We start from the raw sequence: 16,739 nt of genomic DNA, 5'->3' as shown, positions 1-16,739 counted from the left end.
CAAGCGTGGTTCATTACACTTGACCTAATGTCAGGTTATTATCAAGTACCAATTATGGAAGAAAGCAAGCATTTGACAGCTTTTGTGACTCCCGACGGTCACTACGAATATAATCGTATGCCGTTTGGACTAGCCAATGCCCCAGCTGTCTTCCAAAGAATGATGAACCATGTTCTAGGACAGGCTCGATTTAATAAAGCAACAGTTTATTTAGATGACTTACTAATTTTTGGTAAAACGACATTTGAATGTATATCCCGTTTAGAAGAGGTCTTGAAGTTGTTAGAAAATGCACACTTGAAACTGAATTTATCTAAATGTAGTTTCTTACAAACAAAGATCGATTACTTAGGGTATGAAATTAGCGCGGCTGGTATACGTCCAGGATCTGCCAAAATTCAGAGCGTAATGGATTTTCCCTTGCCACTAAATGTGCATAACGTGCGCCAGTTTTTAGGACTTGTGAGTTATTTTCGAAAATTTATACAATCTTTTGCCCAGATAGCATACCCACTTACGAAGTTGTTAAAGAAGAATGCGTCGTGGGAGTGGACGACTGAGCAGGAAGAATTCAATATCCTGAAGTCTAAACTGATAGAAAGGCCGGTCTTGGCATTATATGATCCAACAGCTGAGACAGAGCTCCATACAGACGCTAGCAAGGTAGGTATCGGAGGGATATTGCTCCAGCGTCCAATGAGAAGTCAAGGCCCATTTCATCCCGTAGCTTATTACAGCCGCCAGACGACACCAGAAGAAATAAACTTCCACTCATACGAGTTAGAAACTTTGGCAGTTATATGCGCCTTAAAGAAGTTCCGGGTTTATCTCTTAGGGAAGCCGTTCAAAGTGGTCAGTGATTGCAGTGCCCTGCGCTCTACGTTTGAGAAGCGTGATCTGATACCCCGAATTGCTCGCTGGTGGATCGCTTTGCAAGAATTCGACTGTCATATCGAGTATAGACCGGGTACAAAAATGGGTCATGTAGACGCCCTTTCCAGGAATCCCACATATGACACGGACATTACAGACCACGTTAGATATCCACCAGTACTGGTCATTTCCGACGAGGATTGGTTGCTGACCTTGCAACTAGGTGACCCCGAGTTGTGTCGGATTAGGGATATTGTCAGCAGTAAATTAGATTCTAAAGGATTATACATAAGAGACAATTATGTGTTAAAGAACAACAAATTGTTCAGATGCCTTGGGGGAGATAAGGAGAACGTCAGATGGGTGGTCCCTAAGGGTGCGAGATGGCAGTTGTGTAGGATGAATCACGACGATATAGGTCACGTTGGTTATGAAAAAACCCTGGAACGCTTGAAGAAAAGTTACTGGTTTGCAAAAATGAAACGATTTACGAAAAAGTATGTTAGTGCATGTATATATTGTGCCTACGCTAAAAAGGCTGCCAGGGGGCGAGAGGGATTGTTACACCCTATAGAGAAAGTTGCGATTCCCTTTCACACACTGCACGTTGACCACCTTGGACCCTTCGTGAAGTCGAAAAGCGGATTCACACATACACTAAATGTCGTGGACTCCTTCACTAAGTTCTTGTTTATTAAACCTGTACGGAGTACTAGTACTCAAAATGTGATAAAGGCATTGCAAGACATTTTTGACATATTTCGAGCACCTGATAGATTGGTTAGCGATCGAGGTTCTTGTTTCACTGCTCATGCATTCCGAAGGTTCTGCCTTGAGCGAGGCATAAAACACGTGCTAAACGCGGTGGCAAGTCCCAGGGCTAACGGTCAAATAGAGCGCTACAACAGGACCATACTTGACTGTTTGACAGCCCAAAATTTACGGGACAATGAAAAGGAATGGGATAATAAAATTGGGAAATTACAATGGGGCTTAAACAATACGATACAAAAAACTACGGGAAAGACACCAGCTGAAATCATGTTCGGTACATCAATGAACAGCGAAGTCAAACCAGTTTTGAACGCGGTCGTGGAAGATAATCGCAAGATCACCGACTTGCCCGACCTCCGTACCGAAGTGAAGGAAAGGATCGATGAAGCCCAGGCTGTGCAAAAGAAGCAGTACGACCGAAATAGGCACATTGCTCGTACATATACCAAAGGTGATTTAGTTAAAATAACAAAAGTTGCATTTCAAGGTAAAGGTCAAAGCACGAAACTAATGCCTTCTTACGAGGGCCCTTTTAGAGTCATTGCGGTTACAGGAAACGATCGTTACAGGGTTGCTCCAATCGCGGGTTTTGAGGGAATGAAAGGGAAACGCAAAACCACGGTTGCCGCAGATAGAATGAAACCATGGATTCATGTAGACTCATTATCTTTAAATGAAACAGATAATGAAGAAAGTGATACTGAATCAATTGAATAAATATGCTCTCAAGTCGAATCCCTTCCGGCCAGTTACGAACTACCCAGAACATAAATGTAATTTAGCCTAATGCTCGTACATTGCGATTAAGCTTAAATGTAAAGCGAAGATGTTGTTTTGTGTTGTTTCGGTCGAATGTGACCTGCGCACACATTCGTCCCTAACCTGATGCAGCACATTCAAATATATATATATAAATATAGTTCACACCTAAAATAATAATAAAAATTGAAATGTGTGTATTGACTTTAATATTTTTTAAGCTAACTTCAATAAATTTGTTTTTGTTTTTTTATTTTACTTTATAGCAGAATATCGTGATTAGTACTGTATAGTTTTCTTTCTTTCCATGTTCATGAATTCTAAACAAAATGTCACTTCTGTCTGTAAATATCACTTTGAGTTTTGCTAAAGAAGTTACGATATAATATAAAATAATTAAACTTAATTATTCCGATTTTAAGATCACTTTTCGATTATAAGTATAGTTATAAGTGGTTACAAGGTTACAAAGATAGTTATAAGTGGTTACAAGGTTACAAGGATAGTTATAAGTGGTTACAAGGTTACAAGGATAGTTATAAGTGGTTACAAGGTTACAAGGATAGTTATAAGTGGTTACAAGGTTACAAGGATAGTTATAAGTGGTTACAAGGCTACAAGGATAGTTATAAGTGGTTACAAGGTTACAAGGATAGTTATAAGTGGTTACAAGGTTACAAAGATAGTTATAAGTGGTTACAAGGCTACAAGGATAGTTATAAGTGGTTACAAGGTTATTATCATAGTTATAAGCGGTTACAAGGATAATAATTATTGTGTTTTTTTGACATATTTAAGTGTCTATTGAGTTGAATTATATAACGAAATTATTAGTTAATATATATACACAATTTGTATTTTGCTAATTTGTTGACGATTTATAAATTGTAATTAACAGTTTGTTTTATATAATTATTACAATAAAACAAAACTATTGTAATTGTTATGAGGAGTACCTATTATAAAATTGAATATTGTATAATATGTTATTAGAATGCCTCGTTCTGCCAAGTGTAAGGTTTTATATGGTTCCACCTGGTGCATGCATGAGGACATGCATGTCATCAGGATGGTCGAGTGTAAGGTTTTCTTCAATAATATCTTTATTAGTAAAATGTTTTTATCAACTGGTCACACTGGTGGCCGCTTGGCGGCGCGCGGGATTCAAATCGGCCATCTTAGAGACGCGGACGCGGGAAGCGGATTCTTGGAAAATTCTGTTTGAAAGTCTAAAGTTATATTTTAAAATATATTGTATGTGCAACTGAATATTGGAGTTTAATTGAAAACTTCGCCGACACCTACTGGAAAAGCGTCTTTACACAAGAGTTAGCTAATATCACAATTTGCCTATTACATTCATCGACAACATACAAAAAAATACAATTTACAAATATTTTACATTTTAATAAAATTTCTAAACTCTACAAAGGCTTTCAATTTATACCACTAAACATGACGCTGACAAAGAGACGAGCGTCGTCTAATATTGTCCAAAGTCCATAGACAAATATTTTGCTCTTATATTAGCTTCGCCTTGTTACTTTATAAAACCTATCTACTAAGCTAAAGTTACGTAAATCGAGCTATATGCAAAAATTTATTTTCGACAAAACAATTAAAATATATATATACAATTAAACAGAGAAAATATATATTGTAAAAAATAAAGGGGTGCAAAGGTTATGTTAAAATAAGTATTGGCTCTGTTTTCGTAAAAAGTTTGTTTATTCGTGACATTAAAGAGTAAAAAAAAACATTATTAAGATAAACTTCCGAGTTGAAGCAAAAATTCGTGACAAAGTTAGTTGTATACTTTTTCCACATAAAAATACATAACTTTCAATAATTTAAATAATAACCATAAATAACGAGGACTGTAAAAGCGAACAATGTGAACTATCAAAATGTGACATTGGACATGATGTTGATATTAATTTCAATTTTGGCTACGTGCCAAAAGTCCTTAAGTTGCTATTTAACATAATTAAAATTACTTATACGCATAAGAAGTTTATATACTCTTTGCTAATTAAAATATAAAAACTTCTTACATTCTTCTTTAAAAAAAAGTTGGCTGTCCGAAGTAATAAAATAGTTATAGCTAAACGATAATCGTCCGAAGTCTATAATAAAATAGTTATAGCTGATACGTAAATAAGAAACTACGTTTAAAGAAATGAGTGATACAATGAAAGACGACTCAAAAGACACCAAACAGAATTCCAGTCAATCCACAAACCCATCGACCATTTGGAAAGATAGAAAGTCAGCTATTGTTTCGGCTAACACTTTAAGGATTATACGTTTTGGTAGCATCCTCCAAACATGGACAGAGGTATCCAAAATAAATTACGTGTCGAATATGACACTAGATGATTACCCGAAAGGTATACACTTACTTTTTCACTTAAGTACACGTACACGTACTTTTAAAAAGTAATATGTTAATAGTATAAATTAATAAAATCAAACATAACACCAGTTGTATAAAAACATTGATTTTAATTATACAAAATATGTTTCCCACCTGCCTTAATAGTTCCTTTATTTTACATTCATCCAATAATTTACAGAACAACGGTTTCGAAGCATAAGTTTTCTTCCCAGATACCGTATAAGTCCTACATTCGAAAATCTGATAACGATAACGGAAAACATTAACAGAGATAGTATTATGTCCGAACGAGTTAGTAGTTCTTTGTAATATCATTAAAATGTAAGCCCCAGTTTTTGAAAATAGATTGACTAGAAGGGAAGTTCCAGTTCCTAATTGCATTAGGTGCTCTGGATTTTATAAAGAGCATAACAGCTTTTTTATAGAAAGCGATAAAATATAAATTGAACACTGAAATAAGAACGTCAATTTTCAGTTTCCTGTAAGTGTGACATCGCTTTTGAATGAGGACCAATTGTGGGGTTGTTTTTATAACTTCCCGGAATTATACGATGATATTTATTCACCGATCGTTCCTATAAGAAATATTAAGGATGTTCCTGAAATCAAGGATGGGGTACTTACAAGGGATTTGGTGACTGCGTGTCTTAGTTACTTGAAACGATCGCCTATTATGAAAGACTATGTGTACATTAAATTAAATATTTCGTCCAGAGTAAGTAACTAGCATAATTTTCATCACCATTTCATTTCAATTTCGACCATGGAGGTCGTCAATCATTCATTGACGACCTCCATGGTCGAGTGGTGTCGACACCGGTTTTCATGGGTACGCCACTCTGAGGTCCCGGGTTCGATTCCTGGCCGAGTCGATGTAGATTACCATTAGTTTTCTGTGTTGTCTTGGGTCTGGGTGTTTGTGGTACCGTCGTTACTTCTGATTTCCATAACGCAAGTGCTTCAGCTACTTACATTGGGATCAGAGTAATGTATGTGATGTTGTCTCATATTTAAAATATTTAAAAAATAATAGAATCATAAAATTTTATTTTTAGGAGAGTTACAAAAATTAAAAATAATTCATGCGTAAATTATTTCAGTATCTTTCTAACATCGATGTATTAAAACATTATAAATATCTCGTTTACCTCGATTTATCATCTAATTTGTTAACTGACTTAAAAGTTCTCTCAAACCTTCTCTATCTTCAATATCTCTCTGTGGATTTCAACAGGTTAAAAGCTGTTTTGGATTATGAAACACGTGAGTTATTAACTAATTTATCAGAGTTCCGTGCTCTATGTTTACTTACAGAGATTTTCGCTTTGATGTTGCTCTATGTATAACAAACCGTTTTATCAAATAAAAATAGAACGAAAAATTTCAATATTATTTTAAAATAAAATATTTAGTTAAAATATAATCGTTTTGAAACGGGCCATTTCTGTGATAGTAGCATTTTCAGTTTGAGTTGATCATTGTTTTGTATTGACATAACCAAAAATATAAAAAAAATCCAAATGTATAACAGTACTAGTTTTTAGGTACATATTGTTTCTGTTCTTTAATATTTAGACTAGCTAAAGTACTGCATAAATCAAATAAAACTGATTCTCAAGAAACAATTTATTTGTTCGTGTTAAAAAAATACGAATTTTGTATATGAATACGAATATTGATTTAACTTTCACACGCTTTTTATCTTTACCCATTATTTATAACGCCATAACGGATTTTACAGCTCAATGGTTTTTAACAGAAGTGCATTATAAATACAATTCCGTAATGAATATTCGTGAGTTGAAAGATTTTTGGTCGATCACAATATTGGATTTATCCCATAATAATATTAAAACTATAGAAGGACTTCAAAACTTGCGGTAAAAAATCATGATTTTTTCTCAGTATCTTAAGTTACAAATTTGTATTTATTAAGCATTTATTTTACGTATAATGCACTGAATTTAAGAAACACATCCATTATAATACTGCTTGATAATATTATTGCGGTGCAGTGATTTTAATGACCTATACGACATGACTTCCGTCTTCCACCAACAGCGAGGTGTTCCAAATCTTCTCCTCAAAAGGTGAAGAGGCCTTATCTCAGCAGTGGGAAAATTACAGGCTGTTGTTGTTGTTGTTGTTGATACGACATAAATACGTTCAATTTCGTCGAAATTCATTACAATTTATGATTGAAGTGTGCTTTAATTTTCTTGGACAAAGACTTATAAAATTCTCCCTCTAAATCATAATGTTATTGCAAAGTTACACCAATAAGTTTTATTCAACAAACACAAAAATAATTGAAAATCTTTTCACGTTCTGATATGATATGAATAATATGACGTTTTCAATGGAAAAAATATATTTCTAGTTACTTGCGACATCTCGACCTCTCGTTCAATCACATACAACGTCTGGAAAATTTAAATCACCTGCGTCTAACATGGCTGGATATATCTTATAATAACATATCGAGTTTTGAATACGGGTCAGATGCAGGGCTCTGGACCTTATTGCATTTGGAGAGCCTTAACTTAAATGACAACAAATTAACATCAATGAAAGTATTTTCGGGTTGCACGAGGTATTTAAGACACGCTATAAACGTGACATAAATTCATTGTTTGTTATATATTTTATTTAAGAACAAAGGAAGTGTATTTCAAAACAAACACTATTCATATATGTATTTATTTAATTTACAAGAAACATAATTGAAACAAAAGAAAATAGGTAAAATCATGTAACATTACACACTTTGAATAATTTAGACCATAAATAAAATTTTAACAAAAAGAAAAACCGACTTCAAACAAAACACTATTTTAAAACAAATGAATATGCACGAAAAAGTAATAAAAATAATTGCGTATTCAACATATTTTTTAGAGTCTTCCTAAGTTAAATGAAATGAAAAATATTAGACTACTTAAAAGTCGATTAACGATTATATCATGTAGTTATAGTTATTGGTATATTTGGAGCCGGTGTCAGCCACGGTGCCCTTGCCCCAACAATCAAAAGAAAGAAGCGATACGAGGCCCTTGATTGATCCAGTATATTATTGTGTAAAAGGTAATTTGTAAAAAACATATTTGTTAAAGTATTCTCGTATTGTTTTTTGATAGATATACTGTAGGGTTTTATTGGCTGACACCGACTCCAAATATAACAATAATTATAACTACATGATATAATCGTTAATCGACTTTTAAGTAGTCTAATATTTTTCATTTCATTTAACTTAGGAAGACTCTAAAAAATATGTTGAATACGCAATTATTTTTATTACTTTTTCGTGCATATTCATTTGTTTTAAAATAGTGTTTTGTTTGAAGTCGGTTTTTCTTTTTGTTAAAATTTTATTTATTTTTTGATTTTAAGTGAAGCTGATGTTGACTAACTAATTTTTTTTAATATGGATAGATTAAACGTTCCGTTTATATGAGTCAGAAACTACTTCGAGGACAATTTCAAAGGAAACTTGCGAATAAAGCAAAAATAGACTTTCGAAAATGCGGATTTAATACGTCACGCGGCGTAAACTACAAGGATCCCTCGAAAGAGCTGTAATCGAACTCAGCAAAAATACTTTGAAAAAGACCAACTATATTTCGTACATCATATGACATCACATCACATACACAAAATTTGATTAAAGATAGTAAGAAATTCTGCCCCATATCGCACCCTAACTGCGAGCCGTATAGGAGTTCCATCACTACATAGTATAAAACAAAGTCGCTTTCTCTGTCCCTATATCTTTAAATCTACGCAACGGATTTTGATGCGGTTTTTTTTAAAAGATAGTGTGATTCAAGGGGAAGGTTTGTGTATATAAAACATGAACAATATAGTAAAGAAACACTGATAATTTTAGAAGTTTGCGATGTGATGTCGTATATAAACAAATTCTGTAGTATATTTAGTATCAGTATTGCACCCGTGCGAAGCCGGGGTGGGTAGCTAGTTGATTATTATATTCGACTATGATAATTACATAAACATAACCACATTACGGAAGGTGACTCAAATATCCAAATAACCTATAAATAAAAGATTCGACCGAGTATCGCTAACGAGCTCCTCAGAATTGTTCCGTTCCCTTCCGTTACTTTGTCATGGATCCTGTGCTCAGAACCTTACCAAACTTTCACCAAATTACCCTTGAAGTATATATTTTATGATAAAAAAAGAATTATCAAAATTGGTTAACATGATTTTCAGTTATTCACCTATTTGTCGCGCATATACATAATGCAAATTTAAGACTTATGTCGTTATCATATGGATACCATCATCGGAAAAAAATTTAAAAAAAATGGGACCCCACGGGAAGCACTACCTTTCAAACAAAAAAAAAATTATCAAAATCGGTCCACCCAGTTATGAGGTAACAAACATAAAAAAAAAAAAAAAAATACAGACGAATTGATAACCTCCTCCTTTTGGAAGTCGGTTGAAAACCATTATAAATTCTGAGCTTCATAAAGATCACAAGACCAATGCCTGTATATTGTATTGCTATCTCATATATTTAAAGATAATAAGTATTTTATATAAGTAGCCTAAACTGATTACGATATTTTCATTAAATAATATTTACTATATTCATTTGTAAAAATACATATTAAATAGATTGAGAGAACTCCACGCCCGCAATAATTATTTTAATGTACTATTGGAGCTTGCAATATATATGAGTAACATGAGAAGCTTGATACTCCTCGATCTATCCTCTAACCCTATCTGCAATATTCTCGGGTACAAGGATGTAGTTTACAACAAATTTCCCAAACTATTACAGTTGGATGATAAGGAAATCGATCCAGTGGAACAGGTGTGTACAACCTTTGGATTACAACTTAATTTTTATCAGTCAGCTTTAAAAATCTGCTGGACTTGCGAGAATTATTCTTTGTTTATAATCAATTAATTAATTCAGAACATTAATTCCCTCAACATAAGTCCTACATCATAAACATTATAAACCAAAATATTAAAAAAAAAAACAGTTTTTTTTTCCAAATCCATCATCATCCAAATCCTTTTTTATGTTGTCTGTCTTATCAATAGTGCCTTAAGTAGAATGTTTTTTCAAAAATATTTTTTTTTATGGTATAGGTTTGCGGACGAGCATATGGGCCACCTGATGGTAAGTGGTCTCAATCACCCATAGACAATTATAATAACAGCGTCAGTAAGAAATATTAACTATTCCTTACATCGTCAATGTGCCACCAACCTTGGGAACTAAGATGCCTGTGTAACTAACACTGGCTCACTCACCCTTCAAACCGGAACACAACAATACTAAGTAATGTTATTTGGCGGTAGAATAACTGATGAGTGGGTGGTACCTACCCAGACGGGCTTGCACAAAGCCCTACCATCAAGTAATTAATTAACCCCTTGAAATAACAAAAAAATAGTTAATAAATGTTGTATTTACTTATCTCTTCTAGAGAGCTTCTAAAATGGACATGTCGCCTGATATTGTAACATTTGCAACGCGTCGTCTTCTTCGTTTATTGTACATACAACAGCTGTCCAGATCTCGCGTCTCCCCCTTCACACCTCCAGCCGATACAACAGATATTCCTATAGTTGTTATTGTCGGCTACGAAGCTGTTGGAAAAGGTAAGACAATAATCAACGACCATTTTCATTTAAAATATGACAATACTTTTAGTTGCAAAATATTTATTTTAGTATACGTAATAATATAATAGTATTGGCGGTAACACATAAAGTTACTGTAAAAAATAAAGCATTAAAGTTTTAATAAATTTATCAATTTTTGTCATTTATATTATCAATGAAAATAAAGTTTTAAAATAATGTATTATTCATTAGTTCATAAAAAACAATGCAAGAATATTTTAAAGTAATTAACCGACTCTACATAACGTCCATTATCTAAAAGGCAAGATGGTTTTAAGAGCCAAGAGCCATTAGCAGCACGCTGTAACATTGGAACTGAACAATTTCATGCATAAAAAGACTAGTTTCTGCTGTTGTTTGGCCGAACGCCGAATCGTGGCTGGAACTTGTTATATATTGCTTGTTGAAGTAAACATTTTGGTCACTGAACCGATACTATACATGGAACGTTTTGCTCTGTAATGTAGCATGCTGCATTATTTATACAAGCTAAATCATCCTAGTTAAAGTTAATTTTCACTTTGATCATATAAATGATCCATATTTTATTTTAAGTCAAGTGTAATGGATATCAATAAACACAAAAATATAGGTATGTACTTTTTGGAAATAATTTTATAATATTTTTTTAGTACATTTTGTTTTTGTTTAGGATCTTTGGCTCGTCGCCTAGCAACAGAATGCAGCTCTAATATAGAACTGGCATTGCAACACACAACGGCCTGCCACTTTTTAAACCACTACAAAGTTATAACGAGACGGAAATTTGACGATATGCTTCTCGCTGGCGATCTGTTAACTTATAGTGAAATGGACGGGGAATCATATGGACTGAGTTTGTTTCAAACCTTTTTTGCTACGAGTATAGATTTAAGATTATCGCATTTTCCGATAATAGATTTCAAAATAAACTTTATAGAAAACCTCCTTAGACGTCTCCTATTTATTTTTGTCTGTTTTGTAAAAATGTACTGCACAAAGGACATCTCTTACATAAGTACATATATTAGTAAAATATACATACAAATGTTTTTTTTTTGTAATTTATACAATATTAATCTAATAATAGTTGAATCATAATACAGGTCGCGAGGAGGCATTCGTTAAAGACGGAAGAGTGAAAGTTGTTACAATGGACTTAATAGGTGCCCTTATGTTGAAGCTGCGGGGGTACAGACCATACTTGATACTAGCTACCTGTTCAGACAGAGAAACCTTATCCTGCAAACAGCTAGAACGAAGAGAGTGAATATAATTTGTTCTTAATTTTGGCTCATGTGGTTTTATATCAAAACTGTCGATAGAAACAATCAACTTTTTGATAACTTCTGATTCGGCCTGACTTCGCAAGCTTATACATATTAAATTATGCTTTTTTAAATATTATTAATATATTAACATCAGTATAAAATTACACCAAGTATTTGCGGCACTCGCTTGCTTTGCCTGCTAATATCGGCCAGCTATATCATTTCCCGGTACCATTTGGAGAGAATACGTACATAAATATACCTCTTTCCAAACACCTTTAAATATTTTAAAGTATAAGCGAATTTGAAATAATTTCAAATGACTTCGCTTGCTTTGTTAAAGAATAAATCATATTATATTGACTTTTTCAATCTACAATCAATATACACGTGTAGGTATAGAAAACTTTTTACACGAACATTTGGAAATTTCAATATAATCATGTAGTTAATGAATGAACTATTGTATTCAACATTTCCTACGAATTCCCATGGGTTGAATTTTCACTCCGAATGCAGTAACGTCATTGTCTATATATCACAAGTATAACATGTATGTGATCAATACTTTATTGCGTGTAAAGTGTACACTCTCTAAGTGTCCCATTGCTGGGCTAAGGCTTTTTTGAGAAGATTGGAGCTAACTCTTATTAGTGTGATCGGGCTATGATATTTTCTCTCTCTTTATTTATACACTTACCTATAATATAAATTATAAAATAATAACCACGAAATCTCTTTGAATATTGTAATATTTATGACATTTTTAAACTAAATTAATGGAATATTTATTACAGAGCAAGAAATTTAATATATGAAAAAAGAATGTTTATGGAAGAACCCATTGAGATTTCGACATTACAAGTTATGCTGTCCGGCCGAATAATAATAAATGGTATACTTAATGAGATAATACAGGTAATTTAGTGGCGCAAAAAACATTTGATTTTTCTGCTACTCTCTGAAGGAAATAAGACATTCATTTTACACGTTTCAGACGTTATCAGACGACAACGACAATAATGATTTCATAATAGATTCAGAGTGTTCTCTAATGTTGGATAGCGATGACAGAAAGAAATTTGAGATCAAAGTGGTAGACAGAATCGCAATGACCTTTTCTGTAAGTGTACTTATATATTTACGTTTACATTTACTTCTTGTGTAATTTATTATTTCGATCGTCTAAAAAGCGAAGTAAAATGCCGTGGAACGAAACGATGCGACTTTTTGTCAATACGGCAATAATAGGATATATCTGTTCTACACTATATATAATAATACATATAATAAGCTGAGATGGCCCAGTGGTTAGAGCGCGTGCATCTTAACCGATGATTGCGAGTTCAAACCTAGGCGAGCACCACTATATATACATATGTGCTTAATTTGTATTTATAATTCATCTCGGCGGTGAAGGAAAACATCGTGAGGAAATCTGCATGTGTCTAATTTCATCGAAATTCTGTCACATGTGCATTCCACCAATCCGCATTGGAATAACGTGGTTGAATATGTTCCAAACCCTCTCCTTAATTGAAGAGGAGGCCTTATCCCAGCAGTGGGAAAGTTACAGTCTGTTAATACTACTGTCTACTACTACTACTGCTACTACATAGAATAAAACAAATTTAATTGATATCTTCTTCTGTTGTTTAAATAATTTTCGGTTTATACTCCTGTGAAACTAAGCTTACTAACCAACATTACTGAACCAACTGAAATATACATTATGTTTTATAGAGCACGTTATCTCTCGTTAGTAAGAATAATGATAAAAGCAAAAGCAGCCTCGTAGATTCCGGTATGTATACTCTGTATAAAGAACAACCTGGCGTAGATGAATATACCAGCAATGTTTACGGACTAGAGTCCAACCAAGAGAAAACCCAGCATAAAAGGTACCAATTAAAAATTTCTGTTTTACGTACATATCCTGTATTAAGAAATTTCTTGAAGAATTAATGATTTATACAAGGCTAATGATGATTTCTGTTGGAAAAATAAACTTTTGAAAATAATTTGAAAGTAGTTATTCAATTTGTGCATTATGGATACATTCCATATTAAGTATTTCAAAATTAATAATAAAATGAACCACTTTTAGATCAAATCCTTTTCGTAATTTAGCAAATAAACAGGATCAAATCAATGTAAACCGAAAAAGTATTGAAGATAAAAACATATCGTCTACATGGAGAGGTGAGAAAACAATACCAATTGTTAATCATTATTCATTCGGTAGATATATTGGTTTCTTGTAACCGTATAAAAAAATCCTTTGCTTACGCTAAATATAACTTCGAATTACACATGTAGTTTTATTATTTAAAAATGTACGTTGTAGGTTTACCGGGTAGTAGGAAATCCTCCAAATCAGTTGCTTTCACGTCTCCTGAGAACTCGGAGTCGATTGATAAAGACATAAATTCTTCTGACTTGTTGTTCGATCCTCAACCCGAAAAAGACGGTAAATATAAACATGTTTGGTTAGATACATAAGAGTTTTTCTAAAGATTATATTAAATAAAAATATTGTAAACCTAAAAAATAACAGAAGTTCCCTGGGCTGAATTTAGGTCTTAAATCCTGTTGAGGAGAAAATATTATGGATGTGATATATATATAACATAATTTCGGTCATATGCAATTTTGTTACGGTGATTTCCTTTGCCGCGAACATAATATGTATAATGAACAAATGCGCACTGCTTGCACGAGTTTGAAGCCAAAATGTTCAATTTAAATAAAAATTATCTTCACCTCACCTCAACAGAACTATATTGAAATAAAAATCATGAACTTTACAACAATACCACTTTATTCGTTTGCTATATTTGATGAATATTCACTTGTTGCAGTGGATAATTTGTTAATGAAATCAATTAGTGCAAAGGTAGCGTGGCCACATGCAGATGGCATTAAACCACAGGACGACCTCTGGCTTGCATTCCTGCTGGGAAACGGTCTATTGCACACAAGCCATGCGAGGACACAATCATGTACGTTAATCATTTAATATTTAATTAGGTGAACTTCTAGCAATTATATCTGTACTAATATTCTAAATGTGAAAGTAAATATATCTGTCTAATGTGAAAGTAAATATATAAGTCTCGGAAGTTTATATGTATACTTATGTGGTATATAAGGTACAAATGTAGCTCCAACGCTATTTTGAATATTGTACTCGTATTTGTACTAGCGACCCGCCCCGGTTTCGGGTACAATACTGATACTAAATATACTTCATATTTTTTCTTGTTTCTTTACTATATTTTATTATATAGAAAACCCTTTATCTCGATTCACTATCTATTTAAAAACCCGTTGCGCAATTTCAAAGATTTAAGCAGCGATAAACGACTTTGTTCCATACTATGTAAGGATAATGCTGGTATAATAAGGACATATTTATTAATATATTAATTTTAATCTTCTCAAAAATCAGAGCTGGATATATCGGGCATCGGGACTACAGCCCTAACCTCCAAAAGAGAAAGGGCCAGGTCATATAAAGATAATAATAATATTAAAATTTAAACTCGTTAAAGTTGTTTTGTAATAATGAAGTGAAATAAAATGTAAGCTAAATAATTATATCTATCTGTACAGTACATATTAACTGAAAACCCTTTGTTACCCCAGTGCGTCCGGTCCTTTGATGCACCACAGCCTTCCTTCAAATCCGACCGACCCTTTTTCAAATAATATATATTCGTCATAAAAACACGGAATTTATAAATAAATAGATATTCCCTATTTATAAATCCATTCATTTTCCTTTTTGGCATAAGATGTGAAAATATTTTTAAGTGAAATTCAATAAGTCCGTACACAAAAATATTTTTCAGTTAATCAACTTCGCTGGGGAACTCAAGTAGACGGCCCAGATTTCATTGCTAATCAACCAAGACTCGCCCAAACGGTAAATACAAAAACCGACTAAGTAAAGAGAATTAAAATATCTTCCGTACCCTTAATACGGTTTTGAATTTGACTATGATTTTTTTTTTGTATATGTAAAAATAGAAACTAAAACAATTGTATTACAAGTATTATTTATCATTCGTCTTTAAAAAATATTATGCTTAGTTTGCCAAGATACAAAAAGGAAAGGGATAAATAAGATTTTATTTTATTAAACTGGGCTGATTAGTTTTTTCGTAACTACATATATTTTGTACAAAGTATTTTTCAATACTGTGTCTTTTTTTTTCATTTTAAATGTGCTTTTAAAATGTCTGCTACTAGAGTTATGTTCGATTTGACTATCATAGATATGATAGTAAAGTAGATAGAATATCTAGAAACATATGCTATCTATTTGAATATAGGAATAAACTATTTCAAATCCTTTTTCTTTAAAAAAGGATATTACTGTATACTCAGTTATAAAAGTTCTAGAACTTGTATCTATTTTAAAAATAAATATTATTACAAACCCTTACATTTTAAGATTAATGTCAAACTAGAATATTTTATGAAATATTTATTCTAATAATAATAATTGTGTGGTATGTTATTTATAATATAGTATATATTTCCATGGTACTTAAATAAAATACCACAGAATATATCAAAAGACATAAGTTTTAGGACTAATTATTTTATCGTAGTTGACAACAGACAGCTTCACAACAACCATAAAGGATGACTATGAAGAAATACATAGGAAATGTCCTGGCCTATTTTGGGATACTGTAAGTATTACTGTATAATTACTTGATAGTAATATAAGTAAATAATACATAATGCAAATTATATAAATGTAATATAATTTATTTTTAGATAAATATGGACAATCCCGATGCTGCATTTAAAAAAATTAAAACAATCGTCCGAGATATTGTCAACTCTCAAAAGAATCTTAAACCAATGTTTGACATAAACTTTGCAGATTTAAATTACCCCATTCTTGAGAAAAGGTTGATGAAAATTTACAAAGAAATTGCTCCTCAGAGACTCTTTTACTAAAATAAACAAAATAATATTAAAATTGTTATTTAATT

General features: G+C 32.6%; 1 protein-coding gene across 1 annotated transcript; it reads left to right on the top strand.

Moving 5' to 3' along the window:
• Positions 1–4,585: 4,585 nt before the first annotated feature.
• Positions 4,586–16,704, top strand: LOC124537044. The gene is made up of 19 exons (XM_047113754.1): positions 4,586–4,796; positions 4,983–5,095; positions 5,280–5,519; positions 5,905–6,067; positions 6,546–6,684; positions 7,185–7,397; positions 9,452–9,653; positions 10,279–10,453; positions 11,130–11,312; positions 11,563–11,722; positions 12,525–12,645; positions 12,725–12,850; positions 13,471–13,628; positions 13,835–13,929; positions 14,075–14,197; positions 14,589–14,729; positions 15,582–15,655; positions 16,347–16,430; positions 16,519–16,704. The coding sequence occupies exons 1-19, from the start codon at positions 4,586–4,588 to the stop codon at positions 16,702–16,704; spliced, it is 2,907 nt and encodes a 968-aa protein (XP_046969710.1).
• The last annotated feature ends 35 nt before the right edge of the window (positions 16,705–16,739 follow it).

The sequence above is a fragment of the Vanessa cardui genome, chromosome 17 (assembly GCF_905220365.1).
Source record: "Vanessa cardui chromosome 17, ilVanCard2.1, whole genome shotgun sequence".
NCBI lineage: Eukaryota > Metazoa > Arthropoda > Insecta > Lepidoptera > Nymphalidae > Vanessa > Vanessa cardui.
Note: the sequence above shows the minus strand (reverse complement) of the source record. Positions and strands in the feature narration are given on the sequence as shown.

What these genes read in the sequence shown, in the direction of transcription:
- LOC124537044 (XM_047113754.1), top strand. Translation starts at nt 4,586, where the DNA reads ATGAGTGATACAATGAAAGACGACTCAAAAGACACCAAACAGAATTCC. An exon ending in AAATCGATCCAGTGGAACAG is followed by an intron (nt 9,654 to 10,278) that starts GTGTGTACAACC and finishes TATCTCTTCTAG; the next exon opens with AGAGCTTCTAAAATGGACAT. An exon ending in AAACAGCTAGAACGAAGAGA is followed by an intron (nt 11,723 to 12,524) that starts GTGAATATAATT and finishes TATTTATTACAG; the next exon opens with AGCAAGAAATTTAATATATG.